This window comes from Gymnogyps californianus, chromosome 20 (assembly GCF_018139145.2).
Source record: "Gymnogyps californianus isolate 813 chromosome 20, ASM1813914v2, whole genome shotgun sequence".
Taxonomy (NCBI): Eukaryota; Metazoa; Chordata; class Aves; order Accipitriformes; family Cathartidae; genus Gymnogyps; species Gymnogyps californianus.
This window is the reverse complement of record NC_059490.1, coordinates 8610083-8635549: the sequence shown is the minus strand read 5'-3', so window position 1 is coordinate 8635549 and position 25467 is coordinate 8610083. Positions and strand designations below refer to the sequence as shown.

Genomic DNA, 25467 nt, shown 5'->3' with positions numbered 1-25467 from the left:
CCCGCCCCGCTCCGCTCTCCCGCTCCCCGCTCCGCCCGCAGCCGCCGCAGCCCGCGCCGGCCGAGCCGAGCCCCGCCCCGCTAGGGGGCGCTGCCGCGCCGCGCGGCCCCGTGCCCGCCCCCGCCTCGGGCAGCACCGCCCTCCGCCCCGCCCAGCCCGGCCCGGCCCCGCCCCCTCCGCTCCGGTCCCCGGCGGCCAGGGCCCGCGGTCACCGACGCACCCTTCCCACGGACACGCAGCTCCCACCGGCACACACCTCCCACCGACACGCACCTTCCACCGACACGCAGCTCCCACGGACACGCAGCTCCCACCGGCACACACCTCCTGCGGCCCCCCCCGGCTCCCCACGCGCGGGGTGGGCCAGCCTAGCCCTCAGCCCCGGGGTGGGTGCCGGGCTCGGCAGCACCCAGGCCGTGGATAAAGCCCCGGGGAGCCTGCTCCAGGCCTCAGCCCCCCTCTAGCCCCGGGGAGAGGAGAGGGAGGGATGGCCGGTGTTCACCGCCCAAGGAGAGGGCTCCAGCCTTGCCTCAGCGGGGCCGTCCTGCTGCCAGGAGTCGGTCACTGCTGGGGATCAGCGGCTAGCTCGCCCTCGCCCCGAGTCGCCATCCTGCAAACCCCGCCTGACCCCCCGCTCCCAGTGCGAATAGCCTCACCCAGCTGGGACGCCCGTCCTTTAAACCACTGCCTAGAGAAGGGCGACTTCCAGCTGGCCCCGTGTGTCAGCGAGCGTAGAGCAAGCTTTCACAAAGCCTGCAGAATGAGAGTGTTTTCCTTCTTTGTTTTCAAAATCTAATATAAATACGTGTTTACCCTTATCAATGGCGGGCGGAAAAACCTGAAAGCCAATCCAGAAGTGTAAAGACAAGTAAATTTGGCTGCCTTGAGTTACACCGTGTGGCTGACTGGAATACAGAAAGGAAATAAAGCATGGGCGGTGACACGCAAACCAGGCTTTAAAACATATTTGCCCTTTGTAATCAAAGTCTGTAATCTGCAAGCCCGCAGAATTCACTGCAGCACGGATGCTCAGCCGCTTCGGACTGACGTCCGTGTGTCCACGCCGCGGATCCTGACCCACCCGCCCTCGCCGGCAAACATCTCTGCATGCGAACACGCACCCTCCGCTCTCACGTGCCGGTAAAGCAAAATAAATGTGTAAGCTGAGTCCAGAGGATGGGTTTGCGGGGCTGAAGTTTGAGGCTTTTGGTTGGGAGCGTCTGCACGTGTTCTCTATAGACACACAGCTGCACGGGCACTGCGGAAACACATGGGGAGCAAAGTGTGTGCGCAGGTTGGACACCTTCTCCCTTCTACTTTTTGGAAGAGCCCCGAACCAGCACTCTTAAATCTCGCTAGCTACTGTAAAAGACACCTTTATTTTTACAACGCTTCCTTATTTGGCTTCTCATTCGGCTTCTTACTGTTGCTGCTTTCAATTGTATTTAAAATCATTGTATAGCATCCAGACCCATTAGGGGATGCTTTATAAATACAATTAATTATCATTATTATTATTACAGCTTTACAATCTCTCTTTTCTTTTGCCAAGACCTGCTCCCTAGAGGTGGTTCAAAGCAAGAGGAGTTTTGTCTTGTTTTTTTGTCCTGCCTTATCTGCCCTAATTAAGTATTTGGGCTCTTCAGGGCAGGGAAGCTGTTTTTTAAGTCTGCAGCCCTGAACTCGACCAACCCATGTGGCAATATAAATAGTCTGTTGTAAAAATAATATTTATGGCTGCAGTTAATTTGTCCAGCCCCATTTTTAGTGAACAAAGCAGAAGTAAGATGCTCTGAAATACAGAACAAGTAAAAAGCATTTCTCTCTCTTAAAGAACAATAAAATAAAATGAGGAAACAGCTGTTCTTACCGAACAACATCACAACGTGAGGTGTGACTAAACTGAGGTTAAACCATGCGAACCCTTGCGGGGCTCCCGTTGCGGGTGGATGTCTGCCCACGTGCAGGCTCCGCAGCAGAATCATGGATTCAGGATGCCCATTTGAGAACCAGCTGGAGACATTGGAATTAAAGAGGCAGGATGACATCACGGGGTTTTTAATAAAGAGTTTCTTGTCTATACAGAGACAGTGCCAATCTGCATTTCCCTAACTCCTATTCATTTTTTCTAACTACTGTTTTTTACACTTTGACTAGTATATATTGTATTTTTCACTAAAGTATTTAGCAAATATTTTGCCAAAGTATTTGGTAAATATTTGCCAAATATTTGCATTTGCCCGGATTTGTTTCCCCCACAACCAGTGTTTATTAGGGTCTTGTCGGCAAGGAAAAAAAACCCAAACATTGACGAAATGCGGCAGGGTGAAAGTGCTGAGCCCAAGGGTGCTGCCAGGCGAAGCCAAGAATGGCTGGAAAAGGGGGCCCGAGCCCATCCCTCGCCTCCCCCTCTGCTGATGTCGGTCTGCCGGGAGCGGGGTGCAGGCACCCCGGCCACGGGAGGAGCGGGGACCCGCGGGACCCCAGGGCCACCTCCCGGGGCGGCAGCGTGCGGTGAGCCCGGAGCTGCCCGGGTGGCCGGGGCTGCAGGCGGGGGCAGCGGCACCCCCGAGCCCTCACCTGGGCTTGCTGTGGGTGCCCACAAAGCTGGGCCGGCGGGCGAGCCCCCAGCCCTAGCCCAACGGATTGGGAGCAGAAACGGCAAATTGAGTTGAGTTCACGCTCGCTGTTTCAATTGGGGAAGCTCGTCAGGCTTTGCGGCTTCTGCCCAAAGCCGACGATACCGAGCTGTGGGGATATAGGCACATCAGCTCGAGCAAATTAAACCCATCGCATCAAAAAGAAGAAAAGAAAGGTACACTCAGGGTGTCTTTTAAACAGCAGTAGCTGAGTTATGCTAAAGCCACAGCAGGAAAGAAGCCATCAAAGAAAACTCCTATTTACCAACAGCAGAGAGAAACAGCCTGGTTAGTCTCAATCTTTGGGAAGGCAGCTTTCCAGGACAGAAAAGGGAGCCCCAGGTTAGTTCCCAGCGCAGGCAGCGCTGCAAGGGCACGGGCAGGCAGCAGCACACAGCGGCGGATGCGCAGCAATGCAGAGGCACGGAGGCCGTGCCAGGCTTGCAGGTGCCAGTGAGCTGCTAGATTTCTCGCTGCTTTTTTTTTAAACAGGTAACTGCCTTTTGAACAAATTCCATCCACTGTAAACAGCAGTTTCGAGCTTCTCTATAACCCTTCTTACAGAGGTATGTCTGCACTAGCAAGCAGGGACAAATAATGGTGTGAACGGTCCTGTTTATGTGACTGTCCATGACAAAAAATAGCAGTTACGGGCAATAAGAACACCCAGGATGATTAGAGACTGCTGAGAGCTGCCCACTCCCGAGTTCAACCTGTCTGGCAGCCGTGTAACTGTAGGTCTTGTAAGCGCCTCAGTGCAGCAGCTGCGTCACCAGCCAGCACCATTTAAAACATTATTAGACATTATGGTTTTTAACATTATTGAACATTAATTACACCTTGGAGACGCAGGCGGCAGTGGAACACCGATTCTCCTGGGTCCGAGGAAGCCACGTCAATCAGCAGGATGGACTTGAGAACACTTACGTGGGGTTAAACAGAAAAACCACCCCTGTGTACTCAGTAGAGAGGCTACCCTGCAGTAAGGGTCGCTACGGTCTAAGATTATTAGCATGTTTTGCTAATGCACTTACTACTCCAGAATATAGTAACTTTCTTCGCAGTCAGATCATCGCGCAAGGGGAGCTATCTGAAGACAGCTATTCTGGTTTGTTCTCTGTGTTGACAAGCCCCAAATCCGTGTGCTGTATCCGCTGACGGCTCTGATCATCTGATCCTATGGTGCGGTGCTTAAATAAAAACTCATTTGATTGCAAAAGGCTCTTTAGTTTTTAATTTAGCTGTATTCTGAACTCCACGTTGCACAGAGGGGAGTGGATTTTCCACGGTATCTGGACATCAGCCAGCAACAAAGTCTCTTAAAAGAAAGGGACACTCTTCAAACAGTTGAGCATTCGACATAAATCCATTGTGTTCTGACATTTTTCTTATTTGGTAGCTCTTAATCGCAATGGTTCCAGACACGGTACATTTGTGGGGTTTATTTTAGTAATGGGATGTTGGCTGCGTTTCAGAATATGGACACAGATATCTAGAGAAAGCCCTGCGTAGTCATCCTGCCGGAAATCTGCAGAAAAAAGGCCTAATTCTGCTCTACGGATGATGCAAGCAACTGCAATCCTTCTCCCCTCAGCTGCTTTCTTCTGGATTCACATCAGCATCACTGAGAACCGCACAGGGTCCCAGCTGCCGAAACCAGCTCCAACAGGGCAGGCCATCTGTCTGCTCCAGATGGTTTGTAGCTGGTCACACATTAACTCCTTTAAACAGGTCTGTGTTAAGGTATCAGCCTTCCAAAACTCTGCTTCAAATTCGCTGGAGGTCTAAAATGACCGAGTTCAACGATGTTCCGCTCTGAAGGAATTTGACCCTTCGAATTCTTCTAACTGGTGTTGCAATACCGTTAATATCCGGATTGCTGAGGGCAGCTTGGTGCGAGGCTAGCGGTACCTTTGACCCTCCCCATCTGTCTGGGGGCTCCAGCAGCTGAGCCCCCGCCGAATCTTGCTGGGCAGCTGGCAAGGTCCTTGCCCCCGTCACAGAACGGGAAGGAGCAAACGTGCCGGCATCCAGTGCCAGTGCAGAGCTCAGGCTGCAAGTTTGCACTGACCCATGTCCCTCTCGGCAGCTCACCGGCTGATCTGAGAGCGGGGAGGCTGAAGCAGAGCCAGGTCAGTCGGCCAGTGACAGGGGAGAACTCGGGGCACCCCCGCTCATCAGACCAGGTCCTGGGGTGCCCATTCTGCTGCTTTCCAGCAAGATTGGGGGGTCCACATGTCACCACGGAAACACAAAACAGCTCTTATGAAAGCAAATATAGTTGATTTCAAACAGCAGCAGCAAAACACAAGAATGGGGGTTTCAATCACAGCCCTTCCATGTGTATTTGGTTCTCTAGGGTCTAGTCCAGTACCTGGCTCCTGGGGCTGGGAGGTAACATTTCTCCCCTAAGCCTGAAGAGGCAGGGCTTATTATTTTCAAAGTCCTTTTTCCCAGGTTTCTGCCTGATTCTCTCCCTCCTCTTTGCCAGCCCAGGGTATTGATCTCAGCAGGGTCACAAGTAAACTTCAAAGGGACTCACTCACACTTGTGCTGCTTGTTGAGGACCACGAATGGCACCATCTGAGCCTTATCATTTCCCCTCCTGCCTCCACATGAGATAACGGCACTGCAGGAACCCTCTGGCCATCATGCAGCCAGGCTGGCGACAGCAGTCACGCCACCAGCCAGGACACACATCGTTTGCTGCTAACTACTTCTATTTCTTCATAGCTGCCACTGCAGTACCATCCCGCAGGCAGCACAGGCTCCGGCACGAGCACCCAGCTGCCCACTGCTCTGCCGGCCACAGGGGAGGGAAGGGTCACGGAGAGAAGCGGCAGCCCCAGCTCGCCAAGCCCTGCACAAAGCCATGCCATTTGGAACGAATGCCTGTGACACTTGCTGCCTTTTACCTAACATTAATGTAAGAATCTAACTTGAAGTGTCTGTGTTTGAAAACACTGGCCCAGGACATTTCCATTCTGCAAACCAGTTTGCTCCTCTCCTTTCCCCCATTGCAGAGGCGCAAAGCGTTTACCGGAGCTCAGCCAGTGCCCGCTGTGAAGCACATCAGGGTGGCCCGAGCCACCCAGGGTGAGTCATGGTGATGTGAACACCACCGAAGGAAGAAGAAACTGTTTCAAAGTTCAAATATGCTCCCAAACTTTACATTGTTCCTTCCTCGTTTGTGAAAATGTTTTGGTGATCTGTGAATAAAATCCTCTGGCTACGCTGAAACATGTGTTTCTTGAAAAAACAACTTCAGGTACATTTTGCAAGTTGCTCTTTCCCCCTTGACTACCACCAAAATCAGGAGGAACTCAAGACCAGACTGAAGCAACTCTTTTGTCCTGAGATACCCTGATTTCATCACGGCACATAAAATCAGAGTGGCTATGACTCACCACTACTACTACACAATTTTTCACAATGTCACATTATACCTGAAGGAGCAAGGGGGTAAGTGAAACTGTACCGAGACTTTACATTTCTGGGTGGTGACACCACAGCTACAAGGCACCAAGGCAGCATTTAAACAGCTGTAAAACCAAGCCCCACTTTCCACAGTAATTTTCCGTGCATTAGAAATAGATTTGGTTACAGCTACTTGGTTACAAGTACCTGCACTTAGGTAGAATTTCACTCCCGTAACAACCCAATCTCCCACCCAAACCAAAGCTCCTTCTTGCCAAGTGCTGGGCAAACACGGCCACAGGCACCCCAGCCCAGACGTGGGGTCCAGCAGCCCCCCTTCAAACCTTCGCACCCTGCCAGCTGCACCGCAGCACTGTGGAGGCAGCTGGGTGCCAGCCTGCTGGGTGGGAATCCCTGGTTCGGGGGGTGATGCCCAGGTCACCTTGTTTATGAGGTGCTGATGGGTGGATGGAGGAGAGGGGGAGGCTGCCCAGAGCCAGCTGCCCCCCACCGTTCTCGTAATGCTGATGGCAGAGGGGACATCCCTTTGGTCCTGGAGGATGTGCCGAGACATCCCTGCCTTTGGCAGGCCCCTGTGTTGGAGGACCCAGCCCACAGCCAGCACATGGGGGTTCCTAAGCCATCGCCGCACAAGGAGGTCCCCAGTCCGTAGCCACCACCTGGGGTGGGGGTCTCTGGACCTCTGGTGAACCCCTCGTCCCGGGTCAACATGTGTGTGGGATCTTCAGGGGGTCCCCATCCCACCGCCAACGAGTAGGAAGGCTCTAGATGTCGGTTAACAAATAGGGGGGTCCCCCACTCCCCACACAGCAGGGACCCAAGTCCCTCACCAACACATGTAGCGGGGTCCCCAGCCCATGACTCCGCATGGGGGCGTCCCCAACCCCCCAAAAAAACCACACGGTGGGCTCTGGCTCTGGCCAACACGCGTGCGTGTGGGGAGTCCCCAGCTCCTGCCTCCCCACGGAGGGGTCCCCGACCCACGGCCAGAGCACGGAGGTTGGGGTCCCCCTCCTTGGTCGGCGGAGGGTCCCCAGCCCTAAGCCGGTGCACGGAGGGGACCCTGCCCCTGCCGTGCCGTGCCGTGCCGTGCCGTGCCGCCCCGCACCGCCCACAGCCGGCAGCCCCGCGGCCCCGGGGGCGGGGAGGCGGCCTCGGCCGTGCCCATAAGGCGGGCGGGCGGCGGCGGCGGCGGCCGTAGCGGCGGCGGGCGGCGCGGCCCATGGCGGCGGCGGCGGCGGCGGCGGCGGCAGCAGCAGCGCGGTGCTTGCGGGGCGCCCGGCGCCTCCTGCCCGCGGGCGCACGGCGGGAGAGCTGCGAGCTGGCCCGGCTGGCGGGGCCCGTGGTGAGAGCCGGGGCGGCGGGAGGGACACACACACAGACACACACACACACAGAGGGGATGGGGACCGACCCGGGCTCCTTCCCGCCGGAGCGGCGCCAGCCCCGGCGCACGGGGGGTAACGGCCGCGGCGCTGAGGTGAGGGGCCGCCGCCCCGGGCGGGAGGCTCGGACGCCCAGAGCCTGGCAGCGTGCCCCGGCCACCCCGGGCTGTGGAGGAGAGACCTCGGGCCCCGGCTGGCACCGTGAGCGTGTCCGCAGCGGGCTGAGCCCTGCCCGGCCGTGCCGCTGCTGCTTCATCTCCCTTCAGCCTCCGGGCACGGCTCCGCAGCCCGGGGGGTTCACCTCCCCTCCCCACCCGGACAGGGGCCAGCCCGCTCCCTCCCTCCTGCAGTCCATGCCGGCTAGCCTGCTGAAGGCACAGCTAGGATTAAAACGCCACCATTCATTCCTTAATTGTCATCCATGTGCTTATTCTTTGCCACAGGAATTCCTGTTGCTGTCCAGCTTGGTCCATGCGCCCTGCTGCAGCAGGGCCTGGCAGCATGGCTTTAAAAGAAGAGTGGTGGACTTGGGGAGGGGAGGATAAGCTGTTAAATTGCTCTGGGAAACCAGTCTGCAGCTGCGGGCACTGCCATGTACCCCTTGGGTGACGGGCGAGTCGCTTTGTTTGATGCCAGCTCCTTGGCCAGCCCTTCCAGCAGACTCTGGGTGCAAAAGTACCCTATGGCTCGCTGTCCTGAAATCCTCCCTGGACTGCCATTTGTCTGGAAGAAGATGCATCCTTTGGTAGTCAGGGACCGACGGTGCAGCACTGAGCACGTTTTGCAGAGACTTCCGCAAAGGGGAGCGTGCACCACAGCCCTGGTCTAAATCCATTGTGCGTGAAGTTTTGTGCTTTGAATCTTCTACTCTATCCGGTAAATAAGTACCAACTGATGAACTTCGCAGAGACGTCCTCCCTGACATCAAAGCACTGACCTGCTATGATCAGGCAGCAGAGGAAGTATAGACGGGTTTCAGTTTCTGTAGCTGAATACATCAGCCCTAGCTCAGTCCCCTCAACCGTTCCACATGTGGCACTGCCTGCTTCTCTATGTGCACAGATAACCTCAAAACCAAACCTACCGCTGTCATTAGTTAATGCCCATTTTATGTCAAACCCTGTGCTAGAACAACCGTGGAGCTATGGACCCCTCCTGTGGGGGTTACTCACAGCAGTAGGTTGAACATGCCTAGACCTGGCAGGAGAACTGCATCTGCAGGCAGCGGTGGGAGGTCTGGAGAGGAGAAGGTTTTGTTCTGTTCTTCCTCTGACCCCACAGGAGCTGGTTCTCCAGCAGCACTGGGCTCTTGGCTTGCCAACTGCGGGGTGGAAAGGAGCGTGAGCGGACCCTGGGCACAGTCCCCAGCCATGCCCACCCCTCAGCGGGTATAAACATCTCTAACTCCTACCATCTGGTTCTAGCTGTGCCATGACTCTGTGACTCCGACGCCTGTAGAGGGGCCGTCCTCTTGCCAAGGGAAAATGAGGTCTGGAGTGCAATCTCTGCTACAGCATCGTTAAGCCTTGCTGTAGCCCCTGGCGAGGAACAAGCAGGCTGGACTTGGCGTCTCTCCAGGAGGAGAGGACATTGCAGTTTGGGAGGAGAGTTTTCCACAGAGGCACAGAAGGGTGGAAAAGCATTGGGATTTTTTATTTTCCCTCTCTATGCATCTTTCATCCTGGAAAAGAGGATTTCTAGTGAAGCTGTTAAGCCACATGTAAACAAGGTCATCTGCCAGATTGGCTGCAGAACACCAAATACCACAGGGCAGGTAGAGGCCTGCCTTGAAAGACAACGTCACCAGGAGCCTGCACGAGTCCTAGAGCTGGCTCCTCTGCCCCAGCAGCGCTGGTGAGCAGGGGTGGGTTCCCAGGACAGCAGAGCCCTGGCCTCGAGGCGAGGTGCTGCACTGACACCAGGAAACCCGACTGTTCATAGTCCGACTCCTGGGGGAAGGGTGGTGTTCCTCAAGTCCTAATTGGTCCTCATCTCACCATCTCCTCCTCCTCCCATCCTAGTTTGTCGCCCAGCTGCTGGGGTTCCTGATCAGCGTGGTCAGCTCCATCTTCTGTGGCCACCTGGGGAAAGCCGAGCTGGATGCTGTGACGCTGGCTGTATCCGTATGTATTACTCTGATTCCCCTCCGATTTAAAACGTACGAATTATGTGTCACTAAAAAAAAAAAGGAAAAAAAAATCAAAACCTGTAGGAATGTATATGTGAGGACCCTATGCGTAAGCACAGCCTGATGCGACGCAAACATTGCATCCACCAAACCATTCTTTCTTTTGCCCTGAGCACAGGCGGGAGATGGGAACCGAGGGGTCCGTGACTGTGCCAGTGCAAGGCCAGCACCTGGGCAGGGAGCTGGAGCCTGTGACCAGCTCTCTGGACCCGCCTGACCTGGGGCTGTGCACGTGGCTAGGAGCAGCACTGTTTGTGGTCCTTTAGATATTCACCCCTTGCTAGAGGATCCTTTTCCACACCAGAGGAGAGAAGAGGCTATTTGGGTAACAAGAATGTGTTATTCTGAGAAACAGAGAAGGGCTGGAAACTTCCCAAAAACTCGTAGCTGAACTGTCTCCCCACCCAGCTGGGAGGGACACCGTGCTTTGGGCCAGTTCCCCTGTCACCCTCCATTGCAATCCAAGTCCCTTGTCTCTCCTCCAGGTTATCAACGTGACAGGCATCTCCATCGGTTCTGGTTTAGCCTCAGCATGCGACACACTGATGTCCCAGGTCAGTAGCAGCTCCCCCTTTCTTGTGCCTGACAGGGTTCGATTGGTGGTGTCTCGCCTCCTGTGCAGTGTGATCTGGGCACAAAGGGCAGGAGGACGGCAGCTTCCAGCCAGCACGGGGCTACAGATGCGCTGGCTGGAGCCTGCTCCCTCCCTGCAGCTCCCCCAAGGAGCCCTGGGTCATGCCTGGGTAGCAAAGGGATGTGCAATCCGCCTGAGAGCCAGTTATACCCAACCAGCCTGGCATTAGCCACTGCAGGGCGTGGAAAATGCGTTTAATCAGCCCGTTGCTGCCCTGGGTCCTGAGCATTTGCCCAGACCCTTTGGTTCCCTGTAATGCTCACCTTGGTCCTCTCTCCCGACTCAGACGTATGGCGGCAAGAACCTGAAGCAGGTGGGCACCATCCTGCAGCGGGGGATCCTCATCCTGCTGCTGTGCTGCTTCCCTTGCTGGGCGCTCTTCATCAACACCGAGCGGATCCTCCTGCTCATCCGGCAGGACCCCGAGGTCTCCAGGTCAGGGGTGAGATCGAGCCCTTCTGGAGCAGGCATTTGGCTGTGGCTGGGTTGCCATGTAGTGCTGAAATCAAGGCTCCGTGGAGCTCAAGTGCAACGCTGCTTGGCTTGGCTCTTGCTTTGCTGTATCATTAACTGGGGAAACAACTCTCTTTCCAGGTTAACTCAGGTCTACGTGATGATCTTTATTCCAGCGCTTCCCGTAAGTTGCTGCTAAAGCTGTTAGAAGCTCTGTATCCTTCAGTAACATTAGGGGAAAGGAGGGAGGGTCTCTGCTGTGTGGATCACAGGGCAGCATGGTTTAGGGTTTTACAACGTGCCCCTTGATCTTGGGCCTTAACAGATGTGTATTGGCCAGCAGCTGCTGGACCAGCAAACATGCACTCTTTCATCTTACTGTGCACAGGCTTTTACTGCAGGCCACGTCTCTGCACAACACGTAACTGGCGATGGACATTGGAACCAGGGGCTCCAGGGCTCACTCTTAGCTCTGAGATAAAGGCTGCAGCTTGCTGTTCGCACACGCTCAGAGCTGCTGGGCTCTTGGCTAGTTACTCTGACTCCTCTAAGACAGGGAGCAGTAACCCTGGGGAATAAGGGTCTGTAGGTTACTCCTTTCTTCCAAGGTTTCCAGGCTCTCTTGTGCTGATGACGAAGCATAGGAGATCTCCCATTTGGAGACTGATCTCTCTTCCCAGTGGGAATGGGAGGTGCCTTTTGTTACTCTTGGCGTTGGGTGCAGCCGGTGCTGGCAGATGCCACACTTCAGCCAGACCACAGGAGCAGGGTGTTGGGCAGCGTGCCTGGCTGGGGCACCCTAAGGTGGTGGTGCGGGGAGCTGAGGGAAGGACCTATCTGTGAGCGTTAAACGGTAGCTGGCTGTTGAACCGTAGTGCGGTGGTGCTGATGAAATGAATCCTGACTTTTGCAGGCGGCGTTTCTGTACCAGCTGCAGACAAGATATTTACTAAGTCAGGTATTGTATAACTAGCCAGGTTATGGGCCATAGATTAAAGGTATTCCTAGGAACATGGATAAAGTTGGGGATCTAAGTTCATCCTGTTCTGGGGAGAGCTGGGCTGAGGAATGTGTGATGCACAGCCCCCCAGCCGGCCCTGCAGGGCAGGGAGAGCTCATGGGAACCACCCTTAGTTTGCTCTATTTCCCCATTGCTACCTCCCAACTCTGCATTTTATCGATTGCACCAGCTCTTGAGCCCTGCGTGCTACCTTCTGCATGTCTAACACAATGCAGCTTTACCTGAAACGGGAACTGCCTTCTTGGCTTTCTCCTTGGGCATTGCTGAAGGTCTCCCCTGCGTTAGCTGGATGGGGCTTGGGCAGTGTTGGGGAAGCAAACTCCAAAGTCCCTCCTTGGCTTCCAGGCGATCATTTTACCTCAGGTGTTGACGGGGATTGCAGCCAACGTCCTCAATGTGGCCATGAACGCCTTCTTCCTATATGCGCTGAAGCTGGGCATGGTGTAAGTGTGAGCAGAGGTGGTGACAGCCTCTCCATGGGTGCAGGGGTTTGCTCGGGGCTGTGGGGGGTGTCCTGGGTGCCCAGTTCTGCCACCCTCTGTCCCCAGTCAACCAGCCTGCAAAGATAAGGCTGGAGGGATCTGCCCCATATCTGCAGCAAGGCTTATATGGGTGCCACCGGGTCTCTCCCGCTATAGCTGAGGAGGTTATAATTTGTAATCTGCCTGTCTCTCTCCCCAGGGGCTCTGCCTGGGCTAACACTGTTTCTCAGTACACCCAGGCCATTCTCCTCTTCCTTTACGTGTGGTGTAAGAAGATCCATGTGGAGACCTGGGGAGGTACTGTTCATAGCTCAATACTTCAAAATACCAGTGTCTGGCCCTGGGGATTTGGCACTGTCACAAGCACCTGACAAAGGGATTACCATCCCCTCATGGTGGGAAGATGCTGTAGCCATGTCCTCAAGGCCTTTACTGTAGCTCCACGTACATTCTTGTTGATCATCCCTGTCTCAGGAATGCAGCATGGTACAGCAGCAAGACCAGGCTGATGTCCTGTGAGCTGTGGTGGTGATTGTCCTCAGAGAGCATCCAGAAAAGCACATGGCTCCCCTTCGAGGGAGGAGAGGGAGAACAGGCGTTCACTTTGCTTCACCTCCTCATTGCAGGTTGGACCAGGGACTGCCTCCTGGACTGGGGCTCCTTTATCCAACTGGCAGTGCCCGGCATGCTCATGATGTGTATTGAATGGTGGACCTTTGAGATCGGGAGCTTCTTGGCAGGTGAGTCCAAATCCTCTTTTTCCTCTGGTTCAACAGGTCATTTTGCAGCCATGCCTGCTCTGGTGGCTGCCCCTTTTGAGTGTGTCCCCAGAGCACCTCCTGCCAGCGGCCTCCTCGCCTGCAGGGTTGGTTCTGCAGGATGCCGCATCTGTTAGATGCGAACCCTGCAGTCACTGCCTCCTTGTCAGCAAAGGAGGAGTTTAATTCTGACCCAATGAAGGAAGTGATGAATCTTTTCCAGGGCTGCTCAGTGTGGTGGAGCTGGGAGCGCAGTCTGTCATCTATGAGCTCTCTTCTGCAGCGTACATGGTAAGGGCTGGGTGTGTTAAACCAAGGTCAGCCTGGGAGGAGCCCCCAAACAATGGCCCTGCAGATCAAGGCTGGGGAGGGAAGCAGGGGTGGGAAGCAGGAGTCCATACCAGGCAGGTGATGACTCTCAGGCCTGCTGTGCAGCCGCACATCCAGGGGTCTGCTGCAGATGGAAAATCCCTTTACTGCAGCAATGCCAATTTGCCCTGAATTCCCTACTGGGGAAGAAGAAAATTGCTGCAGGCTCTGTTGCCGCTGCAGGGTCTGTTGCCGCTCACCTCCTCCTTGTCTCCTGCTACTCAGGTGCCTCTGGGCTTCAGCGTGGCTGTGAGTGTCAGAGTGGGCAACGCCTTGGGATCGGGGGATGTGGTGCAAGCCAAGACCTCCTGCATCACTGCCCTGCTGTGCACAGGTCAGCCCAGGTCCTGCAGAGCGGAATAAAGGGCAATTATCAGCAAATGGTTCAGTTCCCCTCTGACAGGGCTGGGGACCCCCCCTGGGAACGCAGACCCACTTGTTTGGGTCCCCCATCTGTTGGGGGAAGGTGAGATCCTGGCCCCTCTTTTCTGTTTGGAACCTGGTGCAAAGGCTTTGATAGTTAAAAATGCAATTTAGCGTTCTGTCCTCCACCTTCAGAAGGTAGAGGGAGTATCTGGGGAGAAAGTGAGGAAAACAGACTTGTCCTCTACTGCAGTATCACTTGGAGGTCAGCCAAGTCCAGTCCCCATCACATGAAGCCCCTGAGGTCTGGACCTGGGTGAGGAGCAGGACATGCTCGCTGCCCTTGAGGCAAGCAATTCGACGACTTCTTTTTCTTTCAGGAGTCTTTGCTGTGGTGGTCGCAACGTTACTGGGAACCCTAAAGGACGTGGTGGGATACATCTTCACCAATGACAAGTGGGTTAACACCTTTCTTTTGAGTATTATCACCTTCTTGGAGGGTGTGATTTGTATCCCAGGAGCTGCTCAGAAGCTGCTGACAGATAGAGTTCATAAACCTCCATCTGGCAAACATGTTTCCCAAAGGTTCTTCCCCACTGCCAGGTGTCACTGGGCAGCACAGATGCTTCTGACGCTGGGACACTACCACGGTGGTACCCCAGCTGCACGCATCCCCTCAAGTCTCATGGGCTGGGATCAGGCTTTGCAGCTGGCCAAGGGAGATATGTCAGAACCAGAGTCCCTTGGGACCAGGCCGTGCTGCTTTCCCTGATCAGTACGTACATCTTCCCAACAGGGAGATTGTTATCTTGGTGTCCAAAGTGATGATCATCTTTGCTCCGTTCCACTTGTTTGATGCAGCAGCAGTGAGTATTCCAGCATGTGGAGCGATTCCTCTCGGCAGGTGGGGGTGCAATGGAGAGTGCAAAGCTGCCTCGAGCTCACTCTTGATCTGTTAAAATAATACAGAGAAGCAAACTGATAAACTGTCAAAGCAGCTGCTTGCATTACCTGTAGCACCTCAGCGTCCCCTGTGCTTGTAGTTGCCCATTGGCATTGCTGCAGAACAATGCAGTTCTTTCTCCTTCTTTTACTCCGGCAAGGCTTCAGCTTTTTACTAGCTTGTCAGAGCAACACAAATGAGCATTTGTGCTCATCTCTGGATCTTCAGAGATACCAGGTAGTCCCAGCATAGTTCCAGTGCTCATACAACTTGTTAGATAGTAATTTCAGCCTGTTTCCTCCTGTCATGACCCTGGGAGAGGGACCCAGGCAGTGTGGAAAGTGCTGTGGGGTCTGCTGGCATGCCTCTCGGTGTCTGCAGACAGCTCCACATTCTGCGCCTGGGTCGGCAGCTGGAACGAGAGGAGCCCTGCACCGTGTGCCCTGTGATGTGGCTTTGGTCCCTCCTGGCTTTGTGGGACAGTGCTGTGGGTTCCCCTATTCACAGGGCCATGCCATACCCCAGAGCTCCTGTGGTGGTACCTTCCATAGCACGTGCTGTCGTATATATTGATTCCTCCGCCTGTTTTCCTTAGGCGACCTGTGGCGGCGTGCTGCGGGGCACAGGCAAGCAGAAGATGGGTGCTATCGCCAACGCCATCGGTTATTACGCCATCGGCCTGCCCATCGGCATCTCGCTGATGTTTGCAGCTAAGATGGGGGTGTTAGGTACGTGTGTCCTCCATCTGGCATTGGGAGTCTGGCTTTGTATGAGCTGCCAGCACCGCTTCTGCCGGGCCAAACCCCGTGCCTTGAGCAAAGGCTCAGCCCTGGAACTTGTGCTCAAATCCTCCTTCGGCTTGATGGGGCTGGATTTCACACTGAAGTGTTTAGCTGATCCAGGCTCTGAGTAGCCTCCATCAAACGAGGGCTGAGATGTCCCAGTAAATCCAGGCTTGCTCCCAGCATAGGACCCCCCCAGGAGCTGTTTCCTCTCACTGCCCCTCAGGACAGCTCTCCCAGCAAGACTGGGTTAGACATGGGGCAATAATCTGACCCCACTGAAGTCCTTGGGCATTTGGGCAGTGGCTGGCAAAAGCAAGCTTTCCTCAAGCCCTCCCTGAAGTAACTCTCCATCGCAGGTCTGTGGGTGGGGATGATCGTTTGCATCTCTTTGCAAGCCCTTTCCTTCTCTGCTTTAGTCATGCGCATGGATTGGAAGAAAGCTGCAGAAGAGGTGAGACTTGTGCTTCTCTCTAGTAACTCTTAAACGGTGTTAGGTGAGTTCCTGTCCCAGTACAATGCCACAGCTCTCTGGGGGGAGGCAAAAGTGAAACGGGATCTGTCCCTCTCCTGTAGCGGAGGAACAATTCGGTGCTCAGCATGCTTGCTTTGGGAGAGTGGAGGGAAGAGGCTCAGGTTTGCTTGGCTGGGCAGGACACCCTTGCTCTGAGAAGAGCAACTCTTCTATGTGTTTTTAGGCTCAAGTCCGAGCTGGACTGAAAAAACAACTGGAAGATGTGAACTCCAATGGCACAGCTGCTAACAAAACCTCTGCTGTGGGTACGTAACTGGGCCTGACAACAGGGAGGGAGCCCGAATTCTCCATCCAACCCTTCCTTTCCTTCACAGTCATGGCAGCTGTGCCTGTCCTGCAGGCCCAGATGGCTGGAAAGAGTACAGTGTCTGGTGCTGGTCCCAGGCCAGTGGCACTTCTCCTGTGCTTAGTAATGGGGTACAAGATACCCTGTGACCCCTGTCACCACCCTGGCTGCTCCAGGGAAGAGCCTGGACTGCCAGCCAACGTCTGCCTTACCTGGGAATACTTGCCACTTTGCTGCGGCTTGTCCCAGTGTCCCTGAGCCTTGGGAAAGGACCCTCAGGACTGCCACTAGCACTTCGGCAGCATCAGACGGGGATCCCCTGACTTTGCAGCTTGGCTTCCCTGCAGCGCTCACCTTTCTGTTACACAGATTACATCTCCGTTGACACGGACACCATGGACACTGTGGTCCTGCCTGAGAGCATCGTGGGAGGTGAGAGGCAACCTGACCACGAGCTCATCACACAGGAGGAGCCGGCTGTCGTCCCTGCTCCTCCCGCTGTGGTATGGAGGGCCCTGATCATCCGCCGCGTGCTGGCTGCTGCCACCGCCGTCGCTGTCCTACTGGTGGGCATACTGGTCCGGCTCCTGACTGGCAATGGCTAGAACCAGTGACACTGGGGAGCTGTGCAGGAGAGCATGTGGTAATGTCCCAGGAGGATGGTGCGGGGGAAGGAATTCCCCCTCAGTTCCTTGTAAAGACTCACTTTGCTCAGTTTCTGGTTAACTCACAACGTTTTATCCCACATGCAGAGTTCTTAAAAGGGGTGAGGATGCAGTACCTGGGAAGAAAGTGCTTGAGAGCTGGTCCCTCTCCTGCACTGGACTGGGATGTCACTCATGATAGGCAGGAGTGTATCCTGGGGCTGGCCTGGGAAGGAGACAGGGACCTTGTGCTGCTGTCCTGCTTCCTACTCCCTGGGGGCATTTGTCCACGTCATTTGCTAATGGCAGAGGCTCTTGCTGCCCACAGCACGTTTCCTCACGCACCAGTCTGTGCCAGCATCTTGGCATGGCAGAGCCCGCTCGCTACCGCTGCGGCAGTGCAGAGCAAGGCCGATTTTGTTGGAAGATGGTTGACTCCTCTGACTGCTGCCGGGGCGTTGGGCTCTGGCTGCTGGCCCTGCTCTCCCTGCTGCGTGATGGGCACAGGGCCTAAAGCAACTCTTTGCACTTTTGTAAGGTGGGATTTTGATACAATAAAGTTTTCTGAGTAAATGTTGGGCTGTTAATGTGGTGTGAGCATGACCCAGGTCCTTGGCATGAGTAAGCTGTTACAGGAGAGATGTGTGCCTGGTTTGTGCAGCATGACGGGCTTGCACAGGGCATAGCCTCAGCCTCCTGGCCCTGCAGTTTGGGGCTGGCTTTGGGTGCAGGGGCTTGTTTTAGCTGGGCTTACAGAGCATGCTGCTCCCCTCAGGTACAAAAGCTCCCACACCATTGCTGAGCTGCATGGGAGAGGATGGTGTGGTGCACGACCCTACAGAGCTGTTAAGGAACTGCTGTATGTCTTAATGCAAATGCCCCAGCACTGCCTGTCCACCCCTGCCCTCAGCACCGAGCCCCTCAGGACCTGTCCCAGGCTCTTACCTGCAGCTGTGTGACAGCAGCGAGGCCACCGCCTCTGCGGTGTGGCATATGCTCGGCCGTTGGAGGTAAATACCACGTCCAGCCGGTGCGTGGCACCTTCCTGCCACCCCACAACTCTCCTGGCACATGGTGGTGGTTGCCCGTGGGCTGGGAATGAAAAGATGTGACATAAAGGAGCTTGAAACAGCCATCAAACCTGACCTCAGCAGCCTCTTCCCAGATCTGGGAAGGATGTGGCAGGCTGCCCTGTTCAGAATCCCGGTAGTTTGGGAATGGGAGCCTGGGGAGAGGAGGAAGCCTGCCTTGCTCTGCCCCGTGGGCTACCCCAGCCCACTGGAGCCCACCTCCTGCTCTGTGCAGGAGAGGGTCTGCACGGTGGCGGCAGATCCCCTCCGCCTCCCCTGCCCTGCGGCGGGCCAAGGCAGGATGCTATATTTGGCCCGGCGGAGCAGTGCCAGTGAAACCTGACGCGGTCGTGCTGTGCGAGGCTGACAGCTGGAGCCAATGGGGCCGGCTTGTCTTGGCCACCGCCACGCTGTGATGAGAGGGGCCGAGACGGGCAGCGGCCCCGCCACTGCTGGCAGCAGCTCATGGGAGGCTGCGCACGGACCCATGAATCCTCCAACGCTGCTGGAAGAGGAGGACAACCCTCCAGTCCACCGGCCGGCGGAGCTGCGGTGAAGCAGGAGAGAGGTATGAGGGCTCGCGGGAATGATTTGGGAAGGCTCAGCCCCTGCACTGGCTCAGGGCAGGCAGGCAGCGCCTTGCACTGCACGTCCGGGCTCCTCTGTGCTGCCTGCAGTGGTGCACAGGACCCTCACTGGGTTCCCCAGCTCTGTGCCCTGCCCTGCCCCGCTGCCTGCGCTTCCCATTGCCAACCCAGCTGCTGGCAGCAGGGAGCATGCGGTCGGCTCGCCCGGCCCCGGCTGAAGTTCACCCCACCGTGGTTACACATTGCTCACCCTGGCAGGGTGGTTTTAACAGAGCGCGGAGGAAGAGGGTTGTTTCACTCCCCTGGCAGAACGGCAGCATGAAGCAGGCAAACCTCCCCGAGGAGAACGGCTTCAGTGAGGCGATGGCCGCTGGCCAGCACGATCTTACAGCCGGCAGCTGCGGGAAGAAACACCGCTGGCTTCGGCGCCTGGTTCCGGACACCTTCTGGGAGGACACGAAGAAGCTGCTGGTGCTGGCGGGGCCGCTGGTAAGGACCCCAGAAGGAGAGCGCTTCCCCCAGCACACCCGTCCCTGCTCACCTCCATCTCTGACCTTCGCCTCTCCTCTTCCCCGCACTTAGATCCTGATCCAGCTGCTGATCTTCCTGGTACACCTCGTCAGCTCCATATTCTGCGGCCACCTGGGCAAGGTCGAGCTGGCCTCTGTCACGCTGGCCATCGCTGTAAGCATTCCTGGGGGCTGCCGCAGTGCCAGGCACCAGCTCCCACCTGCTGACACTGGGATGAGATACAGGAACGGAGGCGGACAAGGACAGAGGAGATTTTAGACTCCCACTTTTCCTTCTAGCCCCTCTCCCTACATAAAAGTCTTAAATGCTCACATTCGCTCTTTGTTTTTTTTAACTCCTGTTTCCAGGTTATAAATGTTACTGCCGTCTCTGTAGGTTATGGTTTGTCTTCGGCATGTGACACCTTGATATCACAGGTGGGTAAGAGATGCTGGCACTTGTCCTGGAGACACGGGGTTTTCCAGCACCGGCTGATGCTTCCCAGGCACTGCATAGAGCCCCGGCTGCACACGTGAGCTGGGGAAGCTTGTCCCCAAGCAGCAATCCCATAACAGGGAGCTCTGTGCTCCCCTTGAAATACCAGATCCTTCCCGGGCAGTCTCCAGGGTGGTCAGGGCTGCTCCATGCTCCATGGAGTCCCCGTCCCCCCAGCACCGGCATGCTGCCAGCGCAGCAGAGCTCACTGCCACCCTCTCGCCTTGCAGACCTACGGCAGCAAGAACCTGCTGCGCGTGGGGGTGATCCTGCAGCGTGCCACCCTCATCCTCCTGCTCTGCTGCTTCCCCTGCTGTGCCATCCTCATTAACATCGAGCAGCTCCTGCTCCTCATCCGCCAGGACCCGGAGGTCTCCAGGTCGGGTCGTCCAGTGGCCCAGACACCACAGCCTCATCCCTCCCTGGCATGGTGGGGCTGCGAGGGGGGTGGCTATGGCCATGGTCCCTCGTTAACCATGCCTCTCGTGTCCCCCCAGGTTAACCCAGCGCTACGTGATGGCATTTGTCCCTGCTCTCCCGGTGAGTCCCTGTGGGCACCCTGGATTCTAGCCACGCACGGGGACCAGCCATCCTGCTCCTATTTTCCGCCACAGCAGCACAGCCCCTGCTCAGTGCTGGCCTCGTCTCATCCACCAATTTCCTTTTCAGGCGGTTTTTCTGTATAACCTGGAGACAAGATACCTGCAGAACCAGGTGGGTCCTGCAGCCCTCGCACCCACAGAGGGTCAGCCCCGGCTGACCTTCAACCATGCACCCAGGGTTTTCATGCTCGCCGTTCCTGGTGGCGAGGCAGCATTTGTCCCCACCACCGCCCGGGTGCCCCGGAGCAGCTCTGGCCCTGGAGATCACCCCATCCCACAGCCAGCTGTATCCATCTGCCTGATAGACCTCCCTTCATACTTCCCCATGTCAGGGATTTACCTCCAACACACTCATTTTCCAAGCAGGCGACATCATCAGAAGTTTATTTTTTGGCTGGGAAAGCTGCTGAGCGTGGGGCTGGCGGAGACCTTCGCACCTTTCTCTCAAAGTTTTTGTGAAGGCGCCGTGGCCCCCATCTCCTCCTCTTTGCAGATGATCATGTGGCCGCTGGTGCTGAGCGGGATCATCGGCAACGTCGTCAACGTGATTGCAAACTGCATCTTCCTCTACGTGCTCCACTTGGGCATCGCGTGAGTAGCACCCGCATCCCATGGAGGGGAAAACACGACACCTGGCAACGGCAAGGGACTTCTCAGGGACGTCAGCACCACCAGGCGCGGCCGAGCATCCGGCGCTCGCGGGGGCACGGCAGGACGTTACACTCTGGCACCCCGAGGCTGGGGAGGCGTGAGCAGGATGCCGATGACCTTTCTCATTTCCTTTGCAGGGGCTCTGCCTGGGCCAACACCGTTGCTCAGTATTCGCAAACCATTTTCTTATTCCTGTATATTATAGGCAAGAAACTCCACGTGAAGACCTGGGGAGGTAAGGGCATCTCCCCAGCTCCCTCCGGTTCCCACTTTACATGAGTGTTCATGAATCTTCCACTACTTCTATCAAGTGAATTCTGTTAGTCCTGATGGTGAAATATTAACCTCAGCCCGGTACGCCCCGGGAACGTGGTGCTGCTTCGGTGGCAGCACGTCATGCGCGAGTGTTGGCAGAGCACTGTGCCGAGCTGTAAACATTAATTCTGGAGAAATGAAACTTTCTGCTGAGGCTTTGTAGGGTTCAGCCCCGAAGCTGGATAAGCACAGATGTAACTACGAGGTTGTCCTTAGACGCTCTGCTCCGGGAGGGATGAGCTGAGGGTTGCACCATTCTGTGGCCCACAGGACGGCATCAGCAGAGCACATACGTGCACGCTCTGCTGCTGGAGGTCCTATGGAGCTGAGGAGCATTGCCCTGCTGGCTCTGCAAACAGGAATGGTACCTCCAGCTGCCTCGGGTGCTCCTGAGGATGTAATACGTGGCCAGTCGGGTCATCCATCAGGTGACGTTTCTCCTCTCTGCAGGCTGGTCCAGCGAGTGCCTGCTGGAGTGGGACAGTTTCACCTCCCTGGCCATCCCCAGCATGCTCATGATGTGCATCGAGTGGTGGACCTACGAAATCGGGAGCTTCTTGATAGGTCAGCGGAGAGGGGGAGCTGCAAGGAGGTGGACAGCGTGTGACCCAGGGTGGTGTCTGCAGCAGTTGCAGGGGCCGAGAGCGGCTCTCCACCGGGCACCCACACCCAGCGCTGACCCTCTCCTCTCCCCCAGGCCTGCTGAGCGTCATAGAGCTCTCCGCCCAGTCCATCATCTACGAGGTGTCCGTTGTCGCTTTCATGGTAAGGGCTGGGGGTTATTATTTCAGACCAGGGCTCCCTAGGGACTGTCTCGGGACAGACACCCAGCAAAAATCAGCTCCAGCAAATCTCAGTCTTCCCCCTCTGCACTTAAGCCTCTCCCTGCTCCTGCCTATCCCTCTTACGGAGATGTTTTGAATTAAATCCTGAACTCCATCCCCGTCTCTGCCGGGTGGTTATTCCGCTGTCACTGCGATGGCCCCATTACTTGGACGCACATGCGAGCCTCAGCCCTGTGGTTACAGATCCCCCTGGGGCTCGGCACGGCCGCCAGCGTGCAGGTGGGGAACGCGCTGGGTGCTGGCGACTTTGAGACAGCCAAGAGATCCTCCTCCACCAGCCTTCTCTGCACAGGTCAGGCCACCCACGTGCCGGGAAGCCTTTGCCAGGGCTCCTTCCAGGCACAGCAGGAGCAGGGAGCGTTTGCAGTCCTCTGCCCGTGGCACACACCTGTATCCCCTATTCTCCCTCTGCTCTCTCCCTTCGGCTGCTCCCGAGCTCCCCGTCATGGCTGGGCTGGGCTCAGCACTTTGCTCTGTTTTTCAGGGGGGTTTTGCATAGCTGTGGGGGCCATTTTAGCTGCCACGAAAGACGTGCTGGGATACATCTTCACCCGCGACAAGTGAGTGCCTCTGGCTCCCGGCCTCAGTGTGCGGAGGTTGGCTCCCAAAAGCAATCGTTGGCTCTTCTCTGTCCCCAGGGAGATTGTTGACTTGGTGGCCTGGGTCATGCCTGTCTACGTTGTCTTCCACTTGTTTGAAGCCATGTGTGTAAGTCCCTGGGGATGCTGCTATTTTCGGTAGGGGACCTCGGTGCTGAGCGGCAACATCGCAGGTCAGTCAGTCGAGGGTCCCTCAGGCTGTGGGTGAGCACCGGTACACACACCGGGACCCTGCAGAGCTCCTGGGATCACCCCTTAGAAAACACCAAGCGCATAAAAAGATGATGACCCACAGGACTGGGCAGGGACACAGAAATAACCGGGCAGAGGCAGGGAGCTGGTTCATCACCAGGCTGGTTCACCAGCCCCCAGGCAGTGGCAGAGCCCTGAATTTGGCCAAGGCGGCGCTCCCGGCCCTGGCCCCATCCCCTCTCCCTCTCCCCGGCAGGGCGCCTGCAGTGGGGTGCTCAGAGGCATAGGCAAGCAGAAATTCGGTGCCATCCTCAACGCCGTGAGCTACTATGGTGTGGGCCTGCCCCTGGGAGCCGTGCTGCTCTTCGTGGCCAGGATCGGCGTCATAGGTACCAACCCCCGGCCACGCAGCTCTGCATGCCCCCAAATCCCCCGCGGGTACATGCGGCTCCCCCCAGCTCCACCGATGGCTCACCGTGACCCTCCTGCCTGGCTCTGCCCCCCTACGACTGGGCACACCGGGGTGGACTGGGATGGCCCCTGCAACTACTGGGAGCTTTTAATTGTACTGGGAAAAAGCAACCACTGCCGGGTCTGCCAGGCAGCCCCGCAGCAGGTGCCCGCAGCCGCCCCATCCCCATGTCCCTGCTGACCTCGGTGACATCCCCTTTCTTGACTCGCCGTCTCGGTTGGGTTTGCTCCGGCCACGGCACCCAGCTGACGCCGGCGTGCCTTCTGCAGGCCTGTGGCTCAGCATGCTCGTCTGTGTCTCCATCCTCTGCACCTGCTTCATCGCCTACATCTCCCGCATGGACTGGAGGAAGGCGGCCGAGGAGGTAACCCACGCACCCACAGCATCGCGCCCTGCCAGCGGGGAGGTCCTCAGTGCCTTGGCTGGGATCTCAGCGAGATGAGACAGCTTCATGGGCTCCATTCCACAGGCCAGGGCTGTCCTCCAGTGCCTCCAGCAAAACCCAGTGCTCCCATGACTGTGGCCACGTCCCTGTATTCAGCTCCCTCCCACACATGCACTCAACGGCCTCAAGGTTTCCCTCTGCACCTTGTGCCACCCTTGGTTGGGGACATGAAGCGCAAAAGCAGATGGGGTGACCGAGGCTACCTCAACCCTGCAGCCCTGAGCAGTGCCTCGTGCCCCAACAGCTCCAGGGTTTCCACCAGCCAGCAGCTCTCATTTCGGGCACCTTTCGGCTACACAGTGCCGTTTCCAGCCAGACGAACCCCGCGAGAGGCAACACGTTGGCTTTGCTCGGTGGGGATTTCCCGCACCACTCGCTGCCAGCTAAACCCAGCACGTTCCCTCCCTCAGGCTCAGCGCCGTGCAGGAGTGACCCAGCCGCTGCCGGAGGAGCCGAACCTGGGCCCCGAACCCTCCTGCAAGGCGCTTCCCTCTGGTGTGGGGCCAGCCCCACTGCCCCACGCTTACCCCCCTGCCACGGCGGTGCGGGGGTGCATAGGTAGGGCCGGGAGCTGGGCACTGCGTGCGGTGGTGGGTTTGGGTCCAGGAAGGGTCCCCAAGGATTCACATAAGCCAGGAACAAGCCCATGAAATGGGGGTGCAACGTAGCGCTGGTGACGCCCTCAGTTACTGGGAAAGCAGTAATTACAAGGGTGGGCTTGGGAGGCTGACGGAGGCTGGCAGGGGGATGACCTGGAGGGATGGGGCACCCTGGGCAAGTTGTCACCTTGCAGACGCCAGGTCCCACCAAAGCTCTGTTGAGGGCTGGAGACCTCCACGCTCTGAGCTGCTTGTAACATGCTCTCAGACCTCAAACAAAACCCTCCCAAGAAACCCCTCGATCCCCCCAAAAGCCCTCAGAGATGCCGCCCCATTCTCCTTGCAGCGGGACTGGATGCGCAGAACGGCATCGTGCTTACGGGCATCACCAAGACGGAGGGACCGACGTACCAGCTGGAGCCCCAGGAAGCCACACCTGCCACGTCCCCTCCGGCCACCGCCATGGCCACCAAGGAGCTGATCATCCGGCGTGGGCTGGCGGCGGCCGCAGCCGTTGCAGTACTTGCGCTCGGCATTGTCATAAAGCTGACGACCAGCAAACACTGACTCGCACCAGGGACTGTGGGGACTTTGCTTTGGGGGCGAAAGCCTCTCCTGACGGGTGGACATACAAAGCACAGACCAGCCTGCGAGAGAATCCAGCACATGCCTGTCCCACGGGAGCCAAAGGGCCCCCGTCAGCATTTGGCAGCATCTGCTCAGCCACCGCTCGGGAACGGGCCCTGCGGCTGCTCCAACACCCAAAACGCTGCTCTGGGCTGCCCGACGCACACCAAGCGTGCAGGTAGCCCCCTCCAGCCCGCGCTGCCAGCTATCACCTGCCGACCGGAGCAGAGCGCAGCCCGGCTCACACCGCTGCTCCGTGACAATTGCCAAATAAAGAATAAACCCAGCTGCACTTGGGCTGGCTCCTTTGGGTGGAGGCTGAGGGCAGGGCTCGGGCCAGAGCAGGGGAACATCCGATGCTGGGGGCTGCAGCCTGTGCGGGAGCCCGGGGCACGTGGGTCTTGCCCTGCCCTGGGTGGCCTTCACAGTAAAACAAAGGTTATAGTCAGCAAGGCATAAGGTCAGCTTCCAGTTACAAGTTTGGAGGTAAAAGACTACTTCTAAACCAATAAAAAATGGAAATTCAATTACAGATGAG

The 25467-nt window shown here is 56.9% G+C and overlaps 2 protein-coding genes across 2 annotated transcripts; both read left to right on the top strand.

Annotated features, from left to right (window-relative positions):
* The first annotated feature begins 6037 nt into the window (after nucleotides 1-6037).
* SLC47A1 (solute carrier family 47 member 1) lies at nucleotides 6038-17566 on the top strand. The gene is made up of 18 exons (XM_050909210.1): nucleotides 6038-6101; nucleotides 7331-7422; nucleotides 9484-9585; nucleotides 10136-10204; nucleotides 10571-10719; nucleotides 10879-10921; nucleotides 11651-11695; nucleotides 12104-12201; nucleotides 12440-12537; nucleotides 12867-12980; nucleotides 13222-13289; nucleotides 13593-13701; nucleotides 14111-14186; nucleotides 14527-14596; nucleotides 15269-15401; nucleotides 15815-15909; nucleotides 16154-16235; nucleotides 16646-17566. The coding sequence occupies exons 1-18, from the start codon at nucleotides 6038-6040 to the stop codon at nucleotides 16879-16881; spliced, it is 1743 nt and encodes a 580-aa protein (XP_050765167.1). The 3' UTR covers nucleotides 16882-17566.
* Nucleotides 17567-18895: 1329 nt separating this feature from the next.
* Nucleotides 18896-24948, top strand: LOC127024603 (multidrug and toxin extrusion protein 1-like). Its single transcript, XM_050909209.1, has 17 exons — nucleotides 18896-19066; nucleotides 19160-19261; nucleotides 19456-19524; nucleotides 19813-19961; nucleotides 20080-20122; nucleotides 20252-20296; nucleotides 20678-20775; nucleotides 20973-21070; nucleotides 21601-21714; nucleotides 21848-21915; nucleotides 22179-22287; nucleotides 22480-22555; nucleotides 22634-22703; nucleotides 23043-23175; nucleotides 23528-23622; nucleotides 24114-24261; nucleotides 24649-24948. Exons 1-17 carry the CDS (start codon nucleotides 18896-18898, stop codon nucleotides 24867-24869), a joined length of 1809 nt encoding a protein of 602 aa, XP_050765166.1. The 3' UTR covers nucleotides 24870-24948.
* Nucleotides 24949-25467: the final 519 nt, after the last annotated feature.

Bases quoted from the DNA above. Each gene is read 5' to 3' on its own strand.
- SLC47A1 (XM_050909210.1), top strand. From the start codon at position 6,038: ATGACTCACCACTACTACTACACAATTTTTCACAATGTCACATTATAC. The intron at 10,720-10,878 runs GTCAGGGGTGAG...CTCTCTTTCCAG, and splicing joins CAGGACCCCGAGGTCTCCAG to GTTAACTCAGGTCTACGTGA. The intron at 15,402-15,814 runs GTACGTGTGTCC...TCTCCATCGCAG, and splicing joins AGCTAAGATGGGGGTGTTAG to GTCTGTGGGTGGGGATGATC.
- LOC127024603 (XM_050909209.1), top strand. From the start codon at position 18,896: ATGAAGCAGGCAAACCTCCCCGAGGAGAACGGCTTCAGTGAGGCGATG. The intron at 19,262-19,455 runs GTAAGCATTCCT...TCCTGTTTCCAG, and splicing joins CTGTCACGCTGGCCATCGCT to GTTATAAATGTTACTGCCGT. The intron at 23,176-23,527 runs GTACCAACCCCC...TGCCTTCTGCAG, and splicing joins GGCCAGGATCGGCGTCATAG to GCCTGTGGCTCAGCATGCTC.